The sequence below is a fragment of the Drosophila simulans genome, chromosome 3L (genome assembly GCF_016746395.2).
Source record: "Drosophila simulans strain w501 chromosome 3L, Prin_Dsim_3.1, whole genome shotgun sequence".
Lineage (NCBI taxonomy): Eukaryota > Metazoa > Arthropoda > Insecta > Diptera > Drosophilidae > Drosophila > Drosophila simulans.
Genome location: NC_052522.2, coordinates 15,030,928 through 15,058,082, shown reverse-complemented (window position 1 = coordinate 15,058,082; position 27,155 = coordinate 15,030,928). Strand labels below are relative to the sequence as shown.

Sequence of the window (27,155 nt, the reverse complement as noted above, 5' to 3'; positions counted from 1 at the left end):
CGGGCCAGAGCGTGTGGCAAATTGGCCTTTGTGGGTTGTTGTCTGTTGGCCTGGCGGCAAATATAAATGATCTAATTTAAATAATTACGCCCACAAAATGTGACGCGCCTACCAAATTGCCTTCGTTTAATGCTTGAGTGGGAAAATTACCCCCAAGCCAAACCAAAGACTAGAACTAATTTCAAAGTTGGCTTTGCCTATGGCCTCACAAAGTGTTTCCCCTTCCCAATCCAATTGTCATTGCCATTGCCAAGTCGATTTCCCAGCCGTTCGGTATTATTAAAGTTTTCCAATTGACAATTCTCGAGTATGACTGTCTCTTACACCGCTGAGGTGGCAACATGCAGCCATTTCGGTTGCTTCTGGAAGCTTTTGATGAGGTGAGGCATCAACGATTGGCCCATTGCCAAACTAACTGAAGTATCTGATCATTCGACAGATGGCGCGCGAGTATCTACAAGATAATATGGGTAGATCTTCTGGCATTCTTGTCCTGCTTCTACTTCATGGCTGTAATATATCGCTATGCTCTCAGGGACGTCGATAAGCCGTAAGTAGATATTTCATCATTTGAAGAGATTATACTAGTGTACTATAGCACTTGTAATACATTTTAATTTATATAACCTCCAACACCTTAAACCACTAGTATTTTCGAGGACATTGTGATGTACTGTCACAGCTATAGCAACCTGATTCCGCTCTCTTTCGTATTGGGCTTTTATGTGGGCATTATCATAGAACGCTGGTGGAATCAATATATCACGGTTCCTTGGCCCGATCCTCTGGCGGTTTATGTGAGTGCCTTGGTCCGCGGCCAAGATGAACATGGTCGTCTGATGAGACGCACGATAATGAGATATGTGTGCTTGGCATTGACTATGGTGCTATCGATGATATCGCCAGTTATAAAACGTCGCTTTCCAACCTACGATCAGTTAATTGAGGTGGGTTTGCTGAACGCCAACGAGGCAAATATTATGAAGGCAATGGATGTAAAGTTTCCAAAGCACCCTAAGTACTGGATGCCCATCGTTTGGGCCGCCAGTATTGTAACAAGGGCTCGAAAGGAAGGTCGAATCTGGGATGATTTCTCACTTAAGTCCATGATAGATGAGCTCAATAAATTCCGAGCTGGATGCAACATGCTCATCCATTACGATACAATCTCAGTGCCACTGGTCTATACACAGGTTAGTTTATGACTCTATTCTAAGCGATATATTACAATAAATTATTCTAAACTGAATCCATTGTCAGGTTGTAACCCTGGCCGTGTACTCTTACTTTGTGGCCTCGATATTTGGCCACCAGTGGATCGATCGGGATATTAAGCACTACAATAATATCGTTAGTTACTACTTTCCGTTGTTCAGCACTCTGGAGTTTTTCTTCTTCATGGGCTGGCTTAAGGTGGCCGAGACATTGATTTGCCCTTTTGGCGATGACGACGATGACTTTGAACTAAACTGGCTGATCGATCGCAACTTGCAGGTCAGTTACTTGATCGTTGATGAGATGCACAATGATCATCCGCAGTTGGTGAGGGATCAGTATTGGGATGAGGTGTTTCCCGCTGAGTTGCCATATGCGGTGGAGTCCGATAGGGCCGAACATCCGGAGGCCTCTACCGCTCGATTGGGCATACCAAAAGTTGTCCCCGTGGCCATGACGAAAAGCGAAGTCAGTTTGGAAAACGATTTTACAGAGTTCGACGATGAGGATGAATACAACACGGAAGTAACTATACGATTTGCCCGCCGGGAGTTCAGTTGGAGCAAAAGTTCCGTGTCGGTATCGTATTCCTATGACAACCAGAGTATTGATACCCTTGACGAGAAGGTTGATGAAGAGAACGAGGTGGATACAAGGACTCTAGATTCCAGCAACAAGGACGACTTTGACCGTCTAAAGGAGAAGCGGGACAGGGAGCGTGTGAACCGGCAGAAGCAACAAGCCGCGCTCGCCATGGAGCTGATTAAAGGGGATCTGGCTTCGAATGGATCAGCACGATCAAGTCGTACTAATGTCCCGCAGAAGAGTTCTGAGGTCCAGACCGACAGAAGCTACATCAGTCAGAAAAAGAGGGAGGACGACACGGACAATGATAAGGACAGTGACGAATCTAAGAAATAATGAATGAATTCTAAAAAAATGTACAGAAACAAATTGTTATTTTAATATTTTTCTTTCGCTTTCTTCTAATCCTGCTTTTCCGTTTTATTTGGAGGGGGTTCCTTGCTGCCCGATGGATCCTGCTGAGCTCTGTCCCCTGCTTCCTGACTCTCGGACAGAGTTTCATCGGATGGAGGACGAAGAACTGTGATCGTATAAGGAGCACCGGAGGTATCGTGGCGCAGATGGGTACTTTGCATATCCAAAAATCGGTGTCGAATGCGTTCCCTGCGTTCGCGACGACGCTGCTCAATTAGATCGTTGAAGTCAACTGAAAAGATATGGCCAAAAATTAAGAGCGAATAAGTTAAGATAATACAAAGCATACTTGTGGATTGCGATGGCTTGTGTGAGCTGTTCGCGTCATCCTGTGGCAAATCAAATTGATTCTCACTGAAGGTCACTCGCGAGGGCCCATCTTCCATTTGGATGGAGTCTGAGTAGCTCCCAGTGGCAGATGGTCTTCCCAGAAAGTTTTGTCGGAAGTTGTTTCGCGAACGGGTACTAAGAGTAGACATGGCAGATCCATGGCGTTTCTGGAGCTGAGAATCAGGAAATTAGCTTATTCGTGAGTGAGATTCCAAGAAACAAACTTTACTTTTGATTGCGATTCCATATAGGCCGTGGAAGCTGCTGGAGGATTTTGACGCATTTTTGGCTGAGCGTATGGAATTTCATTTGGAAAGACCTCTTCCCAATACTGATCCTTAACAAGTTCCGGATGCTCCTGGTGCATCTCATCCACAATGCAATAAGAAACAGTAAGGTTCCTATCTATTATCCAGTTGAGCTGCAGTGAAGTTAAGCATTAGACTATATGTATAAATTGGATGTAATAGTTAATTCAACTGAAGCACTCACCTCGAAGTCGTCATCATCCTCTCCGAAAGGATTTATCAGTGTCTCAGCCACCTTGAGCCAACCCATGTAAAAGAAAAACTGCAGAACGGTCAGGATTGGAAACCATCTCCTGATCCTAGTACCATCCTCGTCGGAATGACTTTCATTCCACTGCTGTCCGAGGACGCTGAACAGGAAGAAGGAGTAGGTGGCCACGGTGACCACTTGGGTGTAGACCAGCGGAACACTAATCCAATCGTAATAGAGCAAAAATCCACAATTTCCGCGCAACTGGTTCAATTCATCGATGATCGTCTTAACGGCGTAGTCATCCCGGATTTTATTCTCCCTCCGCGCTCTCATCACAATACTAGCTGCCCAAACGATGGGCATCCAGTGCTTCGGATAACTTGGGAAGGCCTGATCCATGGCCTCGATGATTTTCTTTTCATTTTCCAGCAGAAAGCCAGCCTCAATGATTTGTGTGTAGGTGGGGAATCGGCGCTTGACACGCGGTGATATCATGGTGAATACAATCACCTGGCACAGGCACACATATCTAAGGATAGTTCGCCTCATGACCCTGGCTCTATCATCGGAGCCATGGATACTGGTGCTTATCAAAATGGCAATTCCATCTGGCCAAGGAATGGTGGTGTATTGGTCCCACCATCGATTCATCACGATTCTCACGAAAAATCCCAGAACGAACGACAACGGAATGAGGGAGCCATTTTTCTCGCAATACGACATAATGGCCTCAAAGAACCTGTGACAAAGCTTGTTATTTTTAAGAGGAATACAAATAAATGCTAACCTTTTGCCCTCTTCGTTTACCAACAGACGATATGTAATTGCCAGTAAACAGTACAATCCGAAAAATACAATAAGGTCCAACCATATTAACTTGTAAATACTGCCGCGCCATCTTTGAAATAGGTCTTTCCTTTAAAGCTTAAAATCGAAAAAAAATATTTGGAGTACTAACCTGACCAGCAGCCCCAAGAAATTACTGAAAACACTCGAGGTGCTCACACGGGAGGTATATGTCACAGTCATGATGAAAAATGCGTATTGAATATATTTCAGATGGGTAAGATATTTTCCATTAACAATGACAGTGAAAGCAAAGCTTTACTTCAAATAATTATTCTTTACATTGGGTGAGAAAAATCAGCACAGTTGTATTTTCGGTCTTCAACAACGTTTGAGCTGTATTATTCAATATTATTTTTATTTTTTGGAGTAAAATGTAATAAAAAACAAAAACCTGTCGCAAAATATTTCAAAAGACATGATTAAAAAGGTGATAGCACAACATCAGTGACATGTATTTACTTTTCACACACAAAATATTCCCTGGCCTTAAAAGTATTTCATGAGCAATTTTATTTATTCCGAAAACCATTTCCGTTTTATTTTCGTTTATACCGCGTAATTGAAACTAATGAAGGTGTTATGAATAGATACAAGTCTGAAGTAATACTAATGCAATAATGTGTAGTGAAGTTTGGGTTGTTACTAGTTAAGTTTTCCAAATGCAGGATATGCGCAGAAGGTACAATCACTAATGAGTATTACATAGTCGGTACAACATTCTCAGATATTCCCTAGCTTGTTCCATTACCCCTTTTGAGGCCTCCCGCTGAAATTGCGATCGAATTCATTGCTTCCTGTGTCAAAGATTTTCTTTGATGCGTTAAGACAGTGCGTACTGTTTTGTAAATCATTTATAAGCCACAATACCCATGTGCCTGTGTCATGTGCCAGAAAAGTCCTTTCTGACAGCGGAAAAACCACATGAAAAAAGTGTATATCCAACGGGCTCTCATTGTGCCTTCCATTATCATAACCAAACATGGAAAATCTGACGCGATGCGTGTTATTATTTTTTACACTTGACAGCATTTTCCGCGCTGGAAAAATCGCGACAAAAACGAAATGAAATTACATTGGCCGCCCCACTGCGAGAAAGTAAAACTATGGCAACTTTTTATCACATATACAACATATTTAATGCTCAGATTGAGGGCGACTGAAGGGTAAAATATTTCCGATTCTCCTCGCCACTTAACTCATTTGGGGCATTATTGGGGCTTGCTTTTTTACCAGCACTCTGTGTGCTTTGCCACACATAATTGAAGATCGATATGTTGCCATTAAAGCGCTGGCTCTTTTTCATAATTGCATTAAATCATAAGCAAGTTCAGAGAGATGAATGTTAAGTAATTGGAGAATACTGTGTTAATAAATTACATTTTTAAAGAATTACATATCAAAAGGATGGTGTTTTTAGCAATATTATAAAGATAAAGTAGTTAATTATTTAATTATTATATCTAGCAAAACTCTACGATTTCGTTTATTATTTAGTAACATTTAGCAATTGCTGCAATCGCTTTAGGTCTTCAACTGGACACGACTAATTGGCCTTTGGTTGATGAAGTTGTTCGATCGACCAAAGGCCGTTACCAATTCGCGTATGCCCCACGTACGTGGAAGCAATTGAGGCAGACATGTGTGTGGCCATAAATATTTCATATTTGCACATCGCGTAGTTTGTGTTTTGTCGCCTGCTGCTCCTGATTGATGACGCGGTTGAGGATTGCAGATGCGGATTTTCGTCCTGCGATATTGGGGCTGTACAAAAAAGGGGTTAATTTAATTTCGCGCTCGGGCGAATTTGTCCATAATTGGCAATTAGCATTGACCATTGCCATATACATATTCGCATATTCGCATATATGCCCGGCGAAGCCATGGCAATCATCGCTGCCCGTTCTGGCCATCATCATCTCACACGGTCAACTTACACTTGCATGGCCAGCAGATCTCCGTTTGCATTTCTGCATTTGCCCATTGGCAGACAATATTTGCCTGACGGTTGTGTTCCCTCTGATGTTGTTTTTTGTGACCATTTTTCAAAAAGCGCAAATAAAAAAACTGCCAGAATTATTGAGGCGTTGCAACAATAATCATCGCTTCAATTTCGCTGTCAATGAATTTACAGTGATGGGTACAATAATACAAACGTTGTTTAATTGGAATACAATTTTGGATGGCTGTGGTATTTATATAGCTTACAAATTAAGAATTGCTGCTTTGTAGCATATATATTTCAAACTATTTTGGATTGTATCGTTTCTATTTCTCTAAATATAAGTATAAAATTGTTGCTCTGCCTGATTGCAGCTGCTCCACGCCGTTAATTGCAACACAGTCATGCAAAATGCATTTAATGCGAACTTTTTTCTATCATTGCATTCGGAGTTTCCCCTGTGTTTTTCACACCATTTTTCAAAGTCAATTTTGGTTCAGGTTTAATGCGACCTTTGGGAAGGCGCATTAGGTATTTCTATTTCGATGCCGACCTCTTTCTAGCGCTTGATTAGGAATGATGAGGGTTGGTAGGGAGGCTAAAAAAAGGAGGTTCAGAGTTCCAATATATCCAACAAGCTGAAATTGATGAGGTGGCCCTCAGGTAGGGTTTTGTTGAAAATTGCGCCACCCCAGGGAAAACCATGCAATATTTTCATGCATAAAAATCTATTTTTTATAGTTAGCACTGATTTTACCTTGGAGATTGAGAGTTACTGCCCATTTGGTTCATATAATTTAGGCTATTATAATACGAAAGGTCTTAACTTTTATGGTAAAAACTATAAAATAAAAGTATGAAATATGAAAGTAACTTCTCGTTGTGAGTTGCATTAAAAATCTCAAGCAAATGTATCCCAAAAATGGTTGTTAACATGTGATCCGGATAGCAATATTCCAAACATATTTCGGTTTAACCTGCAGATTATTTGCTAGTTCTGTATCCTAAATCCTTTCACTTCATCTTCATTTCAATCTCATTCATCAACGCAACCTTGATTTTGAGCCAGCGGACCCAACTTTAAAGATTATACCATTGCCAACGAACAAAAACCGCCACAATCTTGACTCGAATCGGAAAAGGGGCACAATACCCGACAAAACCAAGATGCATTAGGATATCTTGGACATTATCGCTCCTGGCCATCTTTGACTTTCATCTAAGCCAAGGCTAATATCAGTCATTCAGCCCGGCAACCTTTTCCCATGGCAAGGATAGTCCGATTCCGGTTGTTAGAGAGCTAATTATGTGACAGCCTATTAGCAACTCGATAAATATGTGCCCAGCGGAGGAGTCCCAGCCCCGGGATCCCAGCCATCCCACTCAGCTATACGGAAAAAGTTGGCATCGTGGCGTTCTGCGCATTCATTAGATATGCGAACCTTGCTCCCGGGCTGATTATGACAAAGCACTTTTGCCCAATTGGGTAAATTAGGTGGAAACTGAAAACTAAATGAAACGGAACTCGGCACACGCCCACTTTTTTTTACCGACCTCGCTCTAATTTTTAAACCCACCAAAGCCGGAAAAGGGCGGAAGGCAAGGAATAAAATACCGTTTTGACGTTTTACTTTCATTTTATGCTTTTTTTGGAACAATTTTTTCTGCGGAACTGGGAAAACTCGGACCACGAACCGTAGCAATTATTTTGCATTAACGAAAGGGTTTAACATTTGCGTTTTAGCCGACGTTTAACAACAACAAGCCGCACATTACGATGGGGCTTTTGGACAACTAAGGGGCGGCGAGGGGGCGTGTCCAAGTTGGACAGTTGTCCTGAGGGTTGTACGCCTTGTAATTCGGTTCGTTACATACCCTGGGGCCTTTAAGGCCAATGGGGTATGATGGTTTTCAAAGCTACGTTGGGAATAAACAAGAATATTAAAAAAGAATGCGTAGTAAACTTTAAAGAAGTAATCTTATTTGTTTTTAACTATAGAATATTTATGTGTCTTTTACCTCAAGAAAACACTAGAGAAGAATTAATAAATCCATTTTAATGTATATTTCATTAATTTGAATACATTGCTCTAATACAAACAATATGCAAAATACATTATAATAGCATTTGAATAGAGATGTGAGACTTTTATTTAAGTCCAGGATAACCCGAATGTCGAGCCTATAAGCTGAAACATTTTTTGTGGCTGCTGCGACGACGACGATAAATTGTTGTAATTAATTTTTATTTAACTGTGAAAATGGAAATGCTCTCTTTTTTGGCCGTTTTCAAATTGGCTTAAAATGTAAATTATTATTGTGGCCAGGATCGTGCTACATCATGCCAAAGGAGCGGGGGATTGAGGTATTTCCCCTGCACTTTGCGATGTCTATTAATTAAGCTACATGTGTGTGGGCGGAACGGCCCCCAGCCCCGCAATTCTGCCTTTGTGGTTGGCAGTTTTGTTAAACCTGGAAAATGGAGAAAATGTTGGAGTGGGCGGGGCTGGCAGCTCCATGTTGTAAGTGATAATTACAAGTTGGCAAAACTTTTCACACACAGCGAGCGGCGAAGACTGAAGGAGACAGACAGCTCGGGCCTTTGGAAAAAGTAATTACAATTAAGCCGACGAGCATTTGGAAACTCATTTTATTAGTTTATCCATCTCCACTCCATCTACTCAAAAAGTTGCAAGTATTTTTCAAGAATTTATTAAAAGACAAGCAAAGACAAAAAATTGATGTACAAAACGCTTCTCTAATTTCCAAATAACACAAAAAAAGAAAGAAAATCAAAAGGAAACTCACCAAACAAACTTTTACGCTTTGAATCCTTTCACTTAAAGCCCGGGCTGTTCGTCCCCTCCGAAGAAAGTTTTGTCTAAGTATTACCAATAAAATTGATGGAGAAATAGTCCAGAACTATTTGGCTGTAGATAAAAACTTTTTCCCGCACACACAGTGATGCTATAAGGAGGAGGGTTGGAAAAACACCCGAAATGCAGCAGTAGAATGGGACAAGCTTAGCTTAATATTAAAATGGCCCACCCTCCCCCTATATGCATTTACCCCTGGCCAAGTGAACTGAGAACAATTTGGGTGTCGAGCTAAAAAGTACTGAAATTGGGGGAAATCCCATTGTTATGAAACAGGGGCGACTGCAACGGTAGAATACTTTCGGAAGTAAGTGTTGGGGTTAGTTATTCAAGGCGGCCCCCGGTTTCCCCTTTATTTTCCAGGGATCAAAACTCTTTGGCATTCAAGTCCTCAAGAAAAGACTTTGGCAGTTTTGGAGTCTAAGGAAACTATAAATGGAATGTTTGGCAAAGCTTCAAATGAATAAATGAATAAACTCGATTCATTGAGTGAATAGGAAATCGAAGTTCGTGAGGCGAACTGAAGTAAAATTTAGGGAGTTTATGGAAGTGAAAAAGTTGTAGCTGCAAAATTATGATCTTAAATTTAGAAAATTGATCTGAAATATTGAAAAAAATTATTATTCTTTGAATTGATATCATACATATTTTTTCTTCCCCTAATTTTTCTTACTGTTGAGCTTCGAACTTATATTCCTTAATATCATTTCCTCATTACTTTCATTTCAAAACTTTTATGACCCATAAAAAAGGAAAAATTATAAAGCTCTCCAACTAGAAGATACAAATTTTGTAGGCCAATTATTGACACATTTAAGCGAAAAGCCGCCTAGAAGCTTAGCGCCCGGGCAAATCATATAAAAACCAATCAAAGTTTTTCTTCGAACAGGTGTCCGGACTCCAGTTTTCCCCTAGATATCCCCTCTTTCTGGCCCTTTTTGGCCCATTCAAGCCGAAACACGCACAACTTTCCGCTACTTGTAATTAGCTTTTCTTGTTCGATTCGTTTGGCAGCAGCCAAAAAACGCTTGTCCCACCCAAAATTTTCCCTCGCCCACCCATTTTCCCCCGAAACTTTGCGTGCAAAAATTCCGCTTCTAACGCTGCCAAAGATTTAACTTTTTGATTGAGAAAACATCATTAACGCACGTAAAGGTGAACTAACTATTTACGGGTCTCGGCTCTATTTGTGTGTGCTTGGGTGTGCGTGAGTATCTGTGTAGGTTAAAAGTTTTTGCTTTTCCGATCCTAAAAATCAAATAGGGGAAAACAGCGAGAAATGCGGTAAGCGCGGGCAAGAAAAGATGCGGGATGAGCCAGCAAAGTTTCTAATCACATTTACCGCAATTACTAACAAGGTTTTTTGTTAACTTGGCCCAAATGAGAAGTGGAAGGGGCAGCGCGGCTTTGCCTCAAATATGTGTGTACTACAAAGTAAATTAAATAATTTAATTAATTATGAAATTTGGGTTACCAGAAGGAAGCTGATGAAGCGGCGCCAATCAAGATGGCATTAAAAGTAATCTGATTTGGTTAAAAGAACACAAGGGAGCGAAATTGTGCTGCAAATTTCTTAGGCAAAAGATGAAAGAAGCGTTAATGAATTAACTGAGAGTTCCCGAGGGTTTCGAGCTTCTAAAAAAGTGTCTTAACTTTTGAAAAATATAGAATTTAAAATTAAAATGCCGCATGGAAAGGCATTCAAACGTTCTAGCAAAAAATTACTAATCAAATCAAAACAAAGTTTTAATTTTTGGGGTGGCTCCCTATTGAATAAATTAAAAACAGGAATACGAAATACCTAGTTACTCATGCCACTTAAGCATCTAAAAAAATCCTAACAAAACCCGTTCTATCGGGAACCCCTGATCTGTAAAATAAACCAAAACCACTACCCTATCAAAATAGTGAAAAATTTCTGCATAATCAATTACAGCCTATCGCGGGGAACGCCACCCCTAAAATCTAAAAAAAAAAAAACCAACCGAAAACGTTTAAATCGAACTAATTCAACCCTAACGAATTGATAATGCATTATCTAGGGAACCGAATTATCCCTATACCTCCATCCCTTTCCTTCTCGATTCTCCATCAAAGTCAGCGACAATTCTACCTGGTAACTGCCAAATTATTTATATCGCACTTAAATTGGCAATGAATAGAAAATTAGGGTTTCGCGGCTGAATAGAAAAAGGGGTGAGAAAAGAATGTCCTCGGCGACAGCTGCTCTCATCGCTCCAAATAATTCTCCTTAGACTTGCAGTCAGGCGTTAAGCCATTGATCGGGTGCCCAACCCCTCACATAGGGAGGGTTCCTACGGATCCTAAGTAAAAAACAATAAAGTCGCAAAAGCAGAAGGAAAGGAGCAAGCAAAAACGATCTTAATCTTGGGACAATTAACTCTAGACTTTGATGATAGGGGCGCGACTTTGCAGAGAGCCCAAATGTAATAAAGAATAACAAGGATAATCCAGTGAAAGTATTTGGAGGCGGATAAGTACTCGATACTTGTTCGGTTTTCAAGTGCTCGGAACAGGGATAACCAAGGAATTGAGAACTTCAACAAGTATTCTCTTCTTTTTTGCACCCGGTATCAGTTCATTTGCTCATGATTTTTGGGCCACGCTTAACAATATTTCAAACTGCAAACTTTTTTCGTGCCTCTGCTTTTCTTAAGCCCACACAATGAGGCCACAAAATGTGGGCAAAGAAATAAAAGAAAGCAAAAATGAAAAGCAAACTCAGATGTGAATGGGAAAACCAGTTCCGAAAGGAGCCTGAGTTGGTCGCCACAACAAAAGCTGGAAAAACTGGGGCCTCAACAGCATGAGGTGCTGGCAGGTAAAGTGTGTTTGAAGTTTGGAAAATTGTAATGAAACTTGTGCATGTGATGATAAAAGTGCAATGGCACTCGAATTACTACTAATATTTACTAAAATTCCAATATAACCTCTTTAATAGATAATGATGGAAAAGAAGAAACTACTTAGAACTAATTAAGGTAGCTTATAATAGTGCCTACAAGTATGCAATACTAATCTATAAGCACGCTTGTGAATGAAATACAATCTTTTTAATGCAATACCACCAGCTTATATTTAAATTAACAATCTTAGTCTCTTTCCTCATTTTAATGACCTATTAAGAAATGAACATTGGATCCCAAATTGATCTTCCGCTTGCTACTTGACCAACCCCGCGACTTCATTTTCCGTATAGTAAATTTCAACTTCGTTATGTCGTCATTTGTCCGGAGCCACCGACAAACCTGGAAATAAAATTCCCTCACACGAGTTTTCCGTACCCAAGCTAACACACACACGCACACACTCTTGCTGAATTTCATTCACACACACACATACATGGAAAAAAAACGTTACGGAAAAGCAAAAGAAAAGCGGAGAAAGCAGCCAGAAAAAAATTTGCTCGCTTCGTTTTCTGCTTGAATTACAAATTGCAACATCAAAAGTTTGACGTTCTTCGTTCGCTTTTGCCACCCACTTAGCGCCCACCACCCACAATGTATAGCCGCCACCCCCTGCCGCAGCCATCCCCCTTTGTGTTGTTGTTATTGTTGGTTAACAATACTTTCGTATTCGGCTGCTACTCCTTGGCTGCCTTCTGCTGCTTTTCCTGCTTTTGCTGAATGCCGAAAGGAAAGCAATTTTCCAGCAATATGTTGAACGTATTAGAATTTTGTTTACACTCGAAATGGAAAACATGTTGTGCAATGCAACGTCGCACATACGAACGAAAGTGGGTGGTGGATATCAGGGGGTGGGAATGAAGGCCAAAGGCCGTGATAGGAGCCAGGAAGCTTTCCACATATCTGTCGCTCATTTGTTTGCATTGATATCCAGCTTGCAGACTTTCGGTGTGTGGAAATGGATTTGATTTTTGGCATAAAATGCCCTCAAAACATTTCGACCAACGAGGGCTGAGCCACGCCCCCGCCCGCAGATCGTATGCTAATTGCTTTCCAGCCGGAGAAGCAAAAGCAGCAGCTGTTGTAATAACTCAGCCATAAACTGCCCAGTATACACTAAAAATTATGCATAATTATTTCAAAGCGTTTTCATTAATTAGCTTCCTGCAGAGCAGCAAGCTTACGAAGGAAGGACTCCCGTTCATGCAGCCATGTTCCAAAATACGCAAGCCCGAAAAACCTTCAGCGATTTTACTTCAAAATTTATTTATTATCTGTGTTTAGGTTTGGGAATATTGCACTAAAAGATTTCTACATAAGTTATTAATTAAACTAGATTTTTTAACACTTTAATATATAATTTTTATCCAAACCTTATCGAACAAACTTTTCTGAAATCGGGAACATTATTTTCTCCTGTCCCCCGCATTTCCTATGTAGGTCGCTAGATGGCGCCAGACGCACAGTGCAGCGCAGATTTCGACAACTTAACACCTTCATTATTAATTGAAGATAGACCAACTAGGTGGAGTTGGAGTTCTAGGGGGTCCTGATTTCGAAACTGGGTAAATTTTTATGCTCCTGCTGTAAAATTTTTTGTTTTCTTTTGCTGGTTTTTTGCGTGTGTTTTGCTGAAAGCTTCGCCCTCAACTTTTGGAATATTAATGATGAGAGCAGCTTGACTTCTGCCTTAGCTTTCTCTGCTGCTCCTTCCAACTTTCATTATAATAGTATGCATTGTTCGGAGTCTGGGGTTTGGGGCTGCTAAATTGTTGAAACGTTTTTACCCCCGGCTTATGGAGTTGAACTGCTTTGATTCTATACACAGAAAGTAAAATCGTATTCCAATCTGTTTTTCAATTAATTTTAAGCAAGCGACAAACCATTTTAGCTCCTTTAAAGCAGCCATGTAAATTGTTAGAAGAGAAAATTAAACTGATAGCAATATATATCAAAATTATTTAACATTATAATATATATAATATATAATATATTAAACAATGTAGTACCATTTAAGGCTCTAATAATATAGAAAGTATTTCCCAAGCTGCTAATTGATTTTTATCAGTGTTCATTTGTAATGCTCCGCAAAGCATAAGATTTCCTACAGATTTCAGTTATGGCAAATGTGAATTTAGCGCAGAAGTAGGGATAATGTGGGTAATGCTCCTTAATTGCCGTTGAAAAGGTCAGCGGGGAGGTCATTCGAAGGAGTGGGAGTAGCGAAAGGATTTCGAGCTCTCTTTTGGTACAATTGATTGAGTTACGATGATGATGGATGCTTGATTTGCTGCTCAGTTGTTCGCGCTGCCAAGTGGAGTACTCTTTAAAGGCAATTTTTTCCTGAATAAGAGTTCATTGAATTGATGAGTGGAATTCTGTTATGCCACCGATTGTTCTCGGAAAATCCGAGCGGAGTGTCTCAAGTGACTTAATTTATGGAGAAAGTGAATTTTTTAAATTTAACACTCGCTGAATAATTTAAGAATGTTTCTCAGGCATTTCCAATTGCAAAAAAATTGCAAAAAATTATTAACTGTTTTGCTAGTATATCTTGTGAAACGTGCATTAATATCCCAAGAATTTTGATTCAATCCGCAACCATCAATCAAGAGCAACAATCCCAAGTCAACATCACGTGAGCCAGTGCATAATTCCACTCATTAAGCCTTTAGCCTCATACATCTGCTGCAAATTCCTTATTGTTGGCGAGCTTCGTATGGTAAGCCGATGTTTTGGGTATTATTTAGCTATAATCCAGATAGGACTTTCGCCGCTGCTTTCTCCGACTCACCCCATATAAATTTCCCTTACCTCCTGACTTCGCTCATTAGCGTTTCATAAATTTGATTAAGACAATCCCAAGGGGAATCCGCTGTTGCTATTTGCTTATTTGTTTGTCTGCCAAGGGGAGGGATTTTCAGCTCCCCCATTTGGCAAATTAGTTAACGTATAGCCACCACCAAAATAATGCACATATTGCATCATATACTTGGGGTTGATTTATATTCATTTATATGCAGATAGATCATGAAAGTCTTTTACAATTTCGACGCCGCTTTAATTGGATTAATTTGCATTAATATTTATTATACGCAAATGCAGACATTGCTCAAAGTGGAAAGCCTCCGGCTATTTAAGCACCAGAATCCGAATCTGAGGACAGAACCCATTTTCATATCGACTCGGGGCGGAGTACTCCACCTTTTCCTGCGCACAGCAGAAAACATGGCCAAAAGCGGAACGTGGCTAAAATGTGCACTTGGAACTTGGAACTGTCAAAGCAAATATGTCAAACATGGCAGCGTTTGTCCTTGGCTGCTGCACCATTTTTTCCTTAGCATTTTCCCTTCTATTTGCTCAGCTCTCTAGCGATGTTTGCCCTCATATATGTATGAATGTCCTGGCTCCTTTTCCTTTTCTTGTCCCCTCTTCCCGACTCCTTCCCTACCCACCCATCCCGATCCTGGCCCTAGGCTACTGGCCCTGCTTCCCTGCTCCTGCATTTGTTTGTTAGCAAACATGTAAGTTGCCTTTGGCCATCGCCGCAGGAGGTGGGAATAGACCAGGAAAGAGGGTGTGCACGTAAAGAAAAACTATTAACTGCAAAATTTAAATGAGAAATATAAAAAAAAGGCATATTGTTATATGTAAGAACATACGTGGCCTATAACCCTATAATCTAAATGGAACAATAAAAAAGTAAAGTAAAATTCCGGTTATAACAATAGTTATTGTATTATTTACCTACTTATATTTACTTATAATTCAATATTGGCAAACACATTATTATTGGACTATTTTGTGCTATACAAAGAAATGGTTTAGTTTTTAATATATATTTTCACGCTAATTTTCTTTCTAAGATGTTTTGGGAACTGGAAATATTTGGAGGGGGATCTGGCGCTCGAGAAGAAACGACAGGCGAGACACATCGCTTACTTCAATCATCTGGCACTTGGTTCTCCGTCTCTACATCACTGCCATCCTTTTTCTTTATGTCTGACTATGGTCTTTCGAATCCATACCCCCCATTGCCATATCAACACCCCGACCACCATACATCGAAAATCTATTTTACAATGCAAGAAAAAGTCCTTTGCCTGGGTGAGTCTTCTACTTCAGTTTCGATGTCTCTGCTCCCTGGGAGCTTTGTGCCCATTTTATATTTTTTTTTTGGCAAACACTTCATACTTTTTGGCAGATCTCCCCTCGCGTGCCACGCCCCCATTTCACCGCCCCTCGCTGATGTATTTGATTTCGCAAAGTGCGCGCTGGAAATTTGATTTCGACTGCAGCAGCAGGACGAAGGATGAACGTCTGCCATGTGCCATCCAGTTCAAGCACACATCCAGCATACGCACATCCGACGTCACAGACACGCCCCCTTCCGCCCACTTGCCGCCCACTCTGCTTGGCCTTTGTCCTGCCAGTGATGCACAATGTCATATGTGCAGTGTCTGGAGACACAAATGGCGGCAAATAGCTTTGACTCTGATTTTGATTCCGATTCCGAATCGGATTCAGATTCGGATTCTGGCACATCACATCTTAAGCTTCAATTATCACCGCCGTCTTATTGCATTTGCACATGATAGTTGATAGGTGAGGACATAGTCCGGACATTGGAGATGAATTATATCCATTTTTATCTATATCAATTTTATTTTCAGTAAAAATGCACTTAATTGCAGAATTTTAACTTAATTGGTATGCCTTTCCCAAGTACTATGCTCACACAAGAACTTAATTTTCCGACGCAAGTGTTACACTTTCAGCTAATTTCCACCGTAAGCCGATTCCTCAGAATATTGCCACCCGTTAACCCAAGCCACTCCGCCCCCCCTTGTCATGACACCTTGCCATGCAAAACAAAAGCCAAAATCCATTAACGTTTTGACGCCTGCTCAGCCCTTTCCCAGAGTTTTCCTCCCTTTTCCTCGGATTTCAGCACGCATCGCATTCACTGGCATCATAACTATAACTATAATGCTTATCACGCTCTACACTCCAGCACGCTTAGGACTTTCTTTCGTGCTTTCCCCGACACTTTCCCATTTTCCATTTCCACAATCCAGCCAATGGGGCGAGAACAAATGACAAACTTTTCAGCGCTCTGGATTCGAATTTAACTCGTTAACAAACCATAAAGTGAAATTTATGTCAGCTACGTGTGTGGGCCAGGGAAATTCAGTTTGGCCCACCGGAAAGCATTTTCCCACCAGGTTGGCTACTTTTTCATTCAGGCATCCATCTAACTATCTATATCTCGACGTGTATCTCTCTATCTACAGTGAAGTGTCCATAGCGGTGACCGAAGGTTGACCTAAGTATCTAGGAAAATGTATTTCATAGATATAAAATTATATTAAGATATTATAGATTTTATTTTAAGTGAAACTCATAGGATGAAATTGAATGGTAAGATAGATGTACTGTATCCGTATGCAACTTTATTCCATCTATTTGCTCGCAGTTGTCATTAAACTTGACTGCTGAATTTTCACTTTGAAGTTGTTTTGCGGGGTTGTGAGGAACTGGGGGTTTTTAAGGGGTTAAACGGCAGTCCAATGCCATGGAAAACGAAAGGATAAATCCCAGACAGGAAGGGAAAGGATTCAGAGTGGGTTGTGAGGGTGCAGGACCAGAACAGAACCCATCTCTTTCTTAGTCATTGTTCAAGTTGCATTTGATGCTTTGACTGCGTCAGTGCACGTCCTATGCGAATGTATCTATATATCTATATACATTCGCATATAGTGTGTAGTCTGTGTATAACTGATATTTTACGTGCCACACACGCACTTGCCCCGCTGTATGTGTGTGTGTGTAATGATTCGTTGTATGTTTTATGTCCTTGGGTAACATAAATTGAATTTCACAAAATTGTTCAAGCATAAAACCTGCTTCAAGTGAAATTTTAGCGTGTTCATTCTCGTATAAAATAATGTTTTTTCTGTCTGTCATTCCAATCAACAAGAAGAAGCAGACAAAGCTAGAGAAATGGGTGGAAAAGTGGGGGAAAACCCCTTTGCAGGACCCAACAAAAAGAAAACTGCCGCGTCACAATGCTTAGAAAAAACAACAACCAGCCCGCCAAGATGAAGCTAATTTACAAGGCGTCCCACGGACAACATTTAAGTCATGTCAAGGAAAATCCCGGAGGTGAGAAGCGGGAAATTCAGGAACGAAGATCGGGAAAATGCCAAACTTTAGGCCTTCTGTTGTGTCGGCCACACATCCTGCACTCAGAAAAACATATTTATTCGTGATCCTAACATTATTACTAAATTTATCTATATAAAAAGTTATATGCTTATATTAACTATAAAATATCGTTCAATATTATTTAATTTGCAAATTACCAAGTCTAAGAAATTAGCAATATTAATGCCAGAAGTTGCTAGAAAAGTATTATATTTCCTATAGAACAAATCCTTATAGAATGTTTAAATTTGAATTTGCACTATTTGGATTACTTTTTTTTCCCGTGTACATATTCACCCGTCACTCACATACACACGTATCCTGTCCACTGAGCCTCAAGCGGCAATCGCCGCTTCCGCATCAATGCTTCAGTTTGGTACATGGAGAAGAATCAAACCGAAAAGAGAAAGTTGTGGGGCAGGAAGAATGTGAGTCGAAGTTTGGAAAATTACGGAGTGGGTAGGCATACCCTTCAAAATATTAACATGAAAAAGTAGCAAAAACATGCGAAGACGTAAGCTGAACAAAAAAAAATACTAATTGATATGTAATTTTAAAAATTAATTTATATATAAACTTGTAATGTATAACACGTTTTGTGCTCTATAAACTTTACTATATAATAGGTAAAGTATTTTAAAGACCTTCATTAAAACGAGGGTATTTAATATTTCTGCTCTTTAGCCTTAAGTTCGCTTCTCTCCGGTTTGTTATTGAATTTTTTGTCAAGTCATTTTGTAAATGTTTTTTTGGCAATTAACCAGCAAGTCCTTGGAATGGGAAAAGCCAGCGGAAGCAAAGGACACGTAATGAAGAGATTTATCATTTCATTGACTGCTGGTGACTCGAAGGTTTCGCATTTGGCCTTCTTGGGCTTTTGGCCTTATGTTACATATAGATTGCTCATTAGTAGCGTAACTCTATCCTCCCCTGGAAAATGGGAAAATTGCTACAAAGCTTGATTTAATTTGTGCTTCGCTAAGCTTCACACTTAAATTGCTGCCCCCTTTTGTTCGCCCACTACATATGTAAACTGCCACGCCCCCCTCCTTCTTGCGAAACAGGGGGAGTTGGCTTCAACTGATGACGTCAGCTATAAGGACTCTTGAGGGTTAAGGCAAATGAAATGTCTTGGGGTAGGTAAGTCGGCGAGTCGAGAGGGTTGAAGGAGTCTCGCTCTCGAGGAACTTCCCTTAAGGAACTGCGCCACTTTCCCCCACTTTTCCAGCCATAAGAAGTGCATCTAATTGACACTCGAGGGCTGTTGCCTGACAAGTGGTTTAGCTGGAAAGAAAGGTTCCTTCTCATTTGGGGAAACCCTTTTGTGTTACGGCCCCCTCACATTGTAATTGCCATTTTGGGCGGCATTAAACGTTTGCCACACTCAAAACTCCGGCTGTTTATGGCAAACAATTTTCGAAAACCAAATGAGCGTAAAACAGCTGTCTTGACGACCCAAAAAACATGGATGGCAGTGATCCTTGGATCTAAGACATAACTTATAAAATGACCAAGGAACAGGAATGAGAAACAGTGATGTCAACTAGGAAATTTGGGAACATTACTTTAAAAGAGGTTTAAAAAATTTAAAAGAAGAATATAAAAATCTCAAAATAATTATTATCATATAAAATTTATTATTAACAACAAATATATAAACTAGTTCGATATCTTTCTACGTTTGCGTCTTTAATCAATTTGGCATTCCTTGATCTGAAAAACGCCATATTGTCATCACTGTTAAGAAAATTATGAAGGTGGTCAGGAGAAAAGCGTTTCGGGCAGCTCCAAGGAAGCTGAAAAAGGGGCAACAAATGAGGTGGATAATTTCATAAGCAAATGAGCAGATTACAGACCAACAAAATGGCATATTCCTTGGACCAAAGGACCCATCACATTCGTCCCTTCCTCCTCGCGTTGGGCAACCCCTCTTAAGTATTCTCCCTGGTGGTGACCCCAAAAAACAAGGTCGTTGGGGGGCATTTTGTTGTCAAACCAATAAATGTAAAATTTCCTTTCAGTACATATCAAAAAGGATCATAAAATAAACCAATAAATATTGTAGTAGAGCTTCCCCCAGTCTTTCTCATCGGCTCTTTAAACGCATTTCGGTATTTTATTGTGCAGTTTTTGCTCCTTGAGGCTTCGCCTCCGTTGTTATTATTGTTTGGCCGCCATAAACTGAAGGCAAACATCGTCATTTCTACATATGGGCAAACATATAATAGAGGAGACATAAAATAAATAAATTCATGCAAATGTGAGTCTGTGAGAGGGTGAGATATGAGTATTGTTTGTACTGGAAATGTTTACCTTTCTGCTGATGCGTCTTCAGCTTCAATTGAGTTGAAGAATGGCAATTGCATATTAAACAGGTCCCCCGAACTCCGAACCCCAATCAATAAGCGATGAATGCAGAGAATGATTTAAATACCTTGCGAACCTTTATTAACTTTGCTAATAAATTTATTGATTTCTCTAGAAGTTGTGGTTTTTATATTGCAACATATTATGATTGACTCTTGATGTTAAGAAATGAAAGTAAGGCTCTGTATTATAATGAAATGTCAGTTTTAATGAATCATTGTATCATTGTTTTTGTTAACTGAGATATTTTATAAAGTAATTAATATTCATTTTTCTGAGTGAAATGATTCGCATTTAAGGCCTCGTATCAAAGAAGTGCGTGATAATGATATGTTAAGCAGCTTCCTTGGAGCCTGCAACTTTATCGGTGGAAAAAAGGATTCAGTTCCTTTATATCGCTGCCATTTGCGCTCCGCTCCTTCGCCTGCATTAAATTTCAATTTCATTTTATATGCAATTGCTTACCCATTTTAATGACTGCCAAATTGTTTTCCACTTGTGCTGCTACTTTTAAATTTAACATGTCCTGTCCGTGGCTTTTTATGCGTGTGCGTGTGTTCTCGCCTGTCAAATGGCAGTTTAACAGCTTTAAGTGCCTCCTTGGCTTTTCGGCATGCACGTGCCCCGTTTGTTGTCTTTGTTCCGGGTCCTTCCTTATCCCAGTTGGATAATATGACCCGGCCAAATGAGAAAAACATCCGATGTGTAGGCTCGGGGCTGCTTAACATTCATTTGGTCAACTGGCCAGCCCTTGGAAACACCACCCTTCTTTCCAATTCTTTTCGGATGCCTCGCCTGGTTTTGGGCCAGCTTTCTTATCGCTTGGCCATGCGACGCTTTTTAAGTAGCCGCCAATGCGTTAAATTGTGTTTTGTTATTATCAGAGACATTGTGGGTCTCACTCCATTTCAGCCCGTCCATATGACACTTTTTTCGGCATAGGCAGCGGATTGAAGGGTGTGGAGTTCGGGAACTGGACAGGAAGAAGCACTGCAAAAAATGTATGACACTTAATTTGAAAGAGACTATAAAATACTTCAGACCATCATGATCCAACCAAAAACAATAAGCTTAAGAATAATTGAACTATTATTGAATAATTGAAGTGAAAAACACCCTTAATATTTTATTCAATCCTTATACTTGTGTACTTGTAGAACCTTAATTTGATTAATTAATTTTCGTTGTTTCCTTAACTATAGGAATAGTTAATATACTTAATTTTAATTAATAATTATTATCGCCTCTTTTATAAATGTGGGTATTTTTTAGTTCCTGTGTATTGGGCCCATCAAGGGCGTTAAAAGCGTTTACACCTGCGCTTGCAGGGGGTACGATACCCCCTCCCCCTCGTTACCACCCACCGGCCGAGCTCGGTGTGTGTGTGAGTGTGAGTGTGCGTGTATTGTGCAATTTATTTTAACGGCTCACGCTTTTGGACCCTGAAAACCGCTTTTAATGCCCCAAACGCGTCGAGCTAATTTTGTGGCATTTTTATGCTACACCCCAGGAATCGAGCATACTTCCTGCCACACACACACACACACACATGTGTATATCCTTAGAGCCAAGTCCCAGCTGGGCGATCGTTCCTCATTTGTATCTAAATAAACGTGTGTGCTGGTGTTCTGTAGCCATTTCATTGTTTGTGGACGATATTACGCGGTAATTAGATTATAAAATATCACATAAAATATGCATGTGTCATGCATTGTGTCTTTTTATGGCACTAAAGCACATGTAACCGCATAAATTTTGCACTTGCCGCGAAAAAACGAAGACCCTAAGTGCGGTGCCTTTTATTTGAATCGCTTTTTGTTTTTCGCCTTGGTCAATTTGATGGCAGCAAAAGCGTTTAAAAGCCATGAAAAAGCATCTAAAACGCAGCTGGGGCAGGAGTAGCCGCCCAACAAATTTACAAATTAAGCAAATCAAAGGCGGTGAAGAGGTGGATGGGGCGGTGGCAGAGGGAATGGGAAAGGGGAGCAGGTGGCAGGGTCAGAGGGCACAAGACATAACACAGTCAGCGCTAAAAGCGTGGCAAATGAATAAGTAATCAGGAAGCAGCGAGTCACTTTTTTAGTACCCCATTAGAGGGTATCCTTCATAGGAGAGCTGCAGGGCATGCAGACGATTACTTTCAATTTTACTAAAAAGTTCTTTCTGAGGCATTAGAAACATTATAAAAAAGTTGTATGTTTCTAAACTTTATTTCTGGTAGTCCAAAAAAATAATTTGCTAAATTTATGTTCAAAAGTTCAAAACATATTATTTGCATTATATATCATTACAAATTTATTGTCACTATATTTATTTTATATTTAAACAAATTTCTATAAGGTATTCTTTATCTAATAAAAATACAATGAAATGGAAATACGATTTATTGTGAACAAGGTTATTAAGCTTATATGACCAATTATGGATTGATTCTTTTTTCGAAGTGAATTAGAAAAATTTCAATATTTCTCAAGACATAGGTTGAGTAGAGATCCTTTCTACAGGGTATCCTAGAGTACTTCATATCGGTTGCCTCTATTTGCAATTCCTTCATGGCCAAAAAACCTTTGATGTATCTCTGTGTCTGGGCAGAAGGTCCATCTGGTGCCCGTTTGGCCTTTCGTCTGCTCGTCTCTCCAGTTGGCGAACGGCGAATGGCGGCGGCAGCATTAGGACTCATATAATATGGTTATATTCATGAAATATGAACTCACTGCTCTACTACGGGTGACAACTACCGAGCTCTCCGCCGGCTGCTAACTAGCTTTGTATTTCAGTGGCGTTTTGAACATCTTGCGGGCCAACAAAATGCTGGTCGGGGTTTTTTCGGAATGGGGGAATGGGACTTGGGGCCTTTGGAGGGTCCAAGGGGTGCCAGCCACATAAGTGTTTGTGTGTGCGGCAAATTATATTTGTACATTAAGTTTTCCCATCCGCGGCAGTTGACTTTGTTCAGCATCCTTGTGGCTGCCTTCTGGCCCCGATTGCCCCGCACCACTCTGTTGTCCTTGTTTGCCGCAAAAATTCCTAAGAGCTCATTAATTATTGAGATACTATAAACAAGCTGGAGCCCCTTCTCTCAGTGCTCTGGAAACGAAGTCAAGCTCGTTTGCGGCTGCCTACAGCGCAGACACATTTGCAACATGCCCCACTGCCCCACCACCACCAGCACCCACCGCAACCCACTGAAAAGCACACCCTATGGGCCCCCAAAACCACCGCTCACTGCTTCGTCACAATTCGAATGGAAGTGGACGGCTTTTCTTTTGAATGCCCTTTCTTTGGAAGCGACTTCAAATCAAGAATCTGACGGAAATTATAGGGAATACCAATGGAAGTAACAACATGTTCGTAATTAAATAATTAGTTAATTATATTAAGAAGACCAGCAAATTGTGCATATTTAAGGAAAAAAGTTTATGAGCCTCATTTCTTATTTTCACCTTAAATCTTATTGGATCGTATGAAAAACTTGAATAGCATACTTTTTGGATCATGCAAAAAATTCAATACTGCGAAGGGCGAATAGAAAATTCATTGAAAATTCTTTCTTTTATAATCGATTTTATATTATAACAATTTTAAAATATTTCTTAGAAGCATCCTAATGCATTTTTTCGAAACATTTTATGTCCCGAAGGAAATGCTTAAAATTCCTATTAGAGAACTTTTGACTTCGCTTTTCCTTTGATAGTTTTTCAGAGCCTCCTTAAGGCACTTGCTTTCATTTCATTCCCGTCGCCGCTTTTACTTCGTTTTCCTCACCACAAACTTACCCACACAAACACGGACACACGCAGGCATACAAAACATTCTTCCACACACGCAAACCCACACTCTCACACACACACACACATACACACACGTGTGCCGCTCGCTTTATTCATAATTTATGCCAAAAGCACATTGGGCTTCACTCTCTTCCCAAGCGTTTCCCTTTCCTTCTAACGAACACCGGAAATGCCACCACACATATGAGAGTGTGTCTTTGTGTGTGTTTGTGAGTGTTGGGGATTCCTTGGGGCATCCGTTGTGGAAGGGGCGTGGCAGGAAGAGGCGGGGCAGTGGGGCAGACGACAATGCGTGACAATAAGAGGCCACGGCTGACACTTGAACTGCGCTCTTATTGTCATTTATTGTTGTTGTTTGCGCACTGCAAAAAATACCAATAACTTTTACTGAGTAAGGTACCCAAAAATCCTTCTAAGCTTATAAAATCTATTAATATATAATTTCTTCGATTCCGGTTTCACCAATCATATGTTGGTTAACATATTAATATTTTGAACCATGCTTAGGGCTATGCCCATTTATACTATGCAAATTACTTTGAATGCTAATTTGTTTTTTAGTATTTATTTACTTATTACAGTGTAACATCGCAACCCCAATTTGCACGCTCTTTCCCATAACGGCGAATGCAGTTAGCCACCCCATCGCCAAACTCCTGCCCCCCGCTGTTTTTTTCACTTTTGGGTGTGCTGGGTGGCACATAATTTTTTCTCATCTTCCCTTTTCTTGAATGCCGCATAGTGCTAAATTGCACACACACACACACATACACCCAACCCCCCAAACACATATGTTCCCCCCTGGGAGGTCGGTAAACGGGGTGGGGTTTGTGGGGCGGAGAGCTGTGTCGCATTAGTAATAATATTTGACCCATGCACTGCAATTAACGTGGCACACAAAATAGACAACAAACCAAATTGGGACACATGGACTTATACTTATAGTCCTGAACCCCAACCCGCAGGCTTCCAGCTGTATAATTGTTATTGTATGGGTGGGTAAGGGGTTGGCTGGGAAGGGGGAAATGTTGGGGGAATGGCACATAACTTACACGAAATGTTCCTTAAACTATTTGATAACATTTTATTCCTACGTATATGGAGGGGCTAGCATTTGGTAAAACAAAAGTTTTTGTGTTTATGTATGGCAGGCATTTCCAAAACACAAAAGTTTATCTTACAGCAGGAATTTGACAGAAACTGGGATATAGTATATATATGGCAGTGCAAATAACACAAATTTAGGAAACGAAAATTGCTAGTCCAATTAGAAACACATTTGAGAAATCAATACATGACCAAGTTTATGCTGTATGCCGTTTGCCAAATATACGCTGATTGTATGTACATATCTATTTTATGATATCGGGTTCATTTGGTTAGCGTTCTTATTTCCTCAATTCAACTTTTAAATCAGTTTATTTTACCTAAAAATATAAAGAATATGTTTACAAATCATATTTTAGTATAGCCTCAACGAAAAAATTAATGGAACTAAATATACTTCAATCGATGCATTTAGTGAAATATAGTAAATCTATAAAATGTTCTGTAACATGAAAAGTTTGTTTCCCTGTGCTTTAATGTGCTAAAAAAAAATTAACTGCAATTCAACTACCGTGCGATTTTCTTTTGCTTTTTTTCCAAATTTTCACTTTCCTATCGCATTTCCTGATCTTTGACTGCATTTCCTGCATTTTTGGAGCAATACCTTTATGGAAATCGAAAAATCACAAGATGTTTTTCCTTAAACTTTCCCTCTCGATTTGTCTTTCCGAACATCACTTTTCCATCTGCCGCTCTTGTTGTTGTTGTTTTGGCAGCATTTTCCGCAGACTCCTTTTCCGAGGTGCCATTCAAATCGATTTCGTTTGCTTTTGTGCCTGCATTTTCCGACCCCCGTGACCGATTCCGTACTAATTCCGATTCTAACTCTCCATGGCCGTCTCTTTCTGGCCCTCGGTGGCCATCTCTTTCGCCCATTAGACGACTGACTGTGTAATTTGAGTGCAAACACTTTTTTCGGACTGGGAAAATGTATGTGATTTGCTCTGTGCCGAAACTCACTCGCAAAAATTTTCTTTTGATTTGTATGCCTTCCTGAACATCCCACTTTTTCCACCCATTAAGCACTGGGAAAAACTATAGTGGTATTTAAAGCAATTTACTGGAAAACCTGCAAAAAATCACATTTATTTTGCATAGAGATTATTCAAAGGAGAGTCTACATTTTTATGAACTACTAAGACTGCAATTTTAATTCCCTGTGTAGGCACAATTCCCTTCCTATATCTATAATCTCCCTCCGATTTTGTAGGTCAATCGTGCGGGTTCTTTTCCCAATTTTTTTTTTTGCGTATATGCGTTCTTCGCACACACGTCACTACAATTGGGTTGATGGAGAATCGGGCATGCCAGTCAGCCACGCCTACCCACAGTTGTCATGCCAAATGCAGTGCAATCTCCCCCTGCTCCATGGTCCGTTTACCATTTCCCTTCACAGTGGTCACATAAAAACCAAAATAACATAAAATGGTGACCGACATAAAAATGATATTTTCTATACAGTTTGAAATATAGTTTTTGAGCCCGGCAAATGTTTAGGATTTTAAATACGGATCTAATGATGTTAAATACATTTAATACTCTTGCTTTAATTTTCAGACACCAAATATAGATTTGTAAACATTTTAAATACAACTAAAAGAATTATTCGATTTGTATCGATATTTTAATTTTACGAGCAAGCAAACCTTCGGCTTATCGAAGCCTTACTGTACTCATCCCTTTGTTTGTTTTGCATGCAAACGTCTCAAACTATAAATTCGCTGCATTTTTCGAACCAAAAATTGTTGGTGCTGGTCACCCCGGTACTGGTACCCCGCCACTCCCCTTCCGCTGTCTTTCTCAACCTTCACCCCTGCCACGCCCCCCTCGAACCCACTCCCAAAAACGCGCCTGTCGCCTGCTGCCACCACAGGACATAGTGCATATTTGATTTTATCTGTTAACTCTTTTAGCCACAAATCTACACAACTGCCCCAATGCAGCCAGAAATGCGTTCTGTTGGTTTTGGCTTCGGGCTTAGCCCACTGCTCCTACCATGCCAACCCACCCACCCACTCTTCTAGGATCCAAGGACTGTCACATCCAG

At 40.2% G+C, this 27,155-nt stretch overlaps 2 protein-coding genes across 3 annotated transcripts; one reads left to right on the top strand and one right to left on the bottom strand.

The window, feature by feature from the left end:
• The first annotated feature begins 216 nt into the window (after positions 1–216).
• Positions 217–2,169, top strand: LOC6738133 (bestrophin-2). The gene is made up of 4 exons (XM_002084910.4): positions 217–380; positions 440–550; positions 650–1,193; positions 1,261–2,169. The coding sequence occupies exons 1-4, from the start codon at positions 310–312 to the stop codon at positions 2,134–2,136; spliced, it is 1,602 nt and encodes a 533-aa protein (XP_002084946.1). The 5' UTR covers positions 217–309; the 3' UTR covers positions 2,137–2,169.
• LOC6738132 (bestrophin-4) lies at positions 2,152–4,152 on the bottom strand. 2 transcript variants are annotated; one of them, XM_002084909.4, is made up of 6 exons: positions 4,004–4,152; positions 3,833–3,943; positions 3,037–3,784; positions 2,774–2,965; positions 2,504–2,717; positions 2,152–2,446 (listed from the first exon to the last, which is right to left on the bottom strand). In XM_002084909.4, the coding sequence occupies exons 1-6, from the start codon at positions 4,072–4,074 to the stop codon at positions 2,202–2,204; spliced, it is 1,581 nt and encodes a 526-aa protein (XP_002084945.1). In that variant the 5' UTR covers positions 4,075–4,152; the 3' UTR covers positions 2,152–2,201. The 2 variants fall into 2 exon arrangements, with proteins under 2 accessions (XP_002084945.1, XP_016031962.1); XM_016171511.3 differs by lacking the exon at positions 3,833–3,943 and having other exon boundaries at positions 4,004–4,124.
• Between the last annotated feature and the right edge of the window lie 23,003 nt (positions 4,153–27,155).

Excerpts from the sequence above, each read along its gene's own strand:
- LOC6738133 (XM_002084910.4), top strand. The coding sequence starts at position 310 with ATGACTGTCTCTTACACCGCTGAGGTGGCAACATGCAGCCATTTCGGT. Across the intron at positions 381-439 it reads TTCTGGAAGCTTTTGATGAG|ATGGCGCGCGAGTATCTACA; the intron begins GTGAGGCATCAA and ends ATCATTCGACAG. Across the intron at positions 1,194-1,260 it reads TGCCACTGGTCTATACACAG|GTTGTAACCCTGGCCGTGTA; the intron begins GTTAGTTTATGA and ends ATCCATTGTCAG.
- LOC6738132 (XM_002084909.4), bottom strand. The coding sequence starts at position 4,074 with ATGACTGTGACATATACCTCCCGTGTGAGCACCTCGAGTGTTTTCAGT. Across the intron at positions 3,944-4,003 it reads TTCTTGGGGCTGCTGGTCAG|ATGGCGCGGCAGTATTTACA; the intron begins GTTAGTACTCCA and ends CCTATTTCAAAG. Across the intron at positions 2,966-3,036 it reads AGGATGATGACGACTTCGAG|CTCAACTGGATAATAGATAG; the intron begins GTGAGTGCTTCA and ends ACTTCACTGCAG.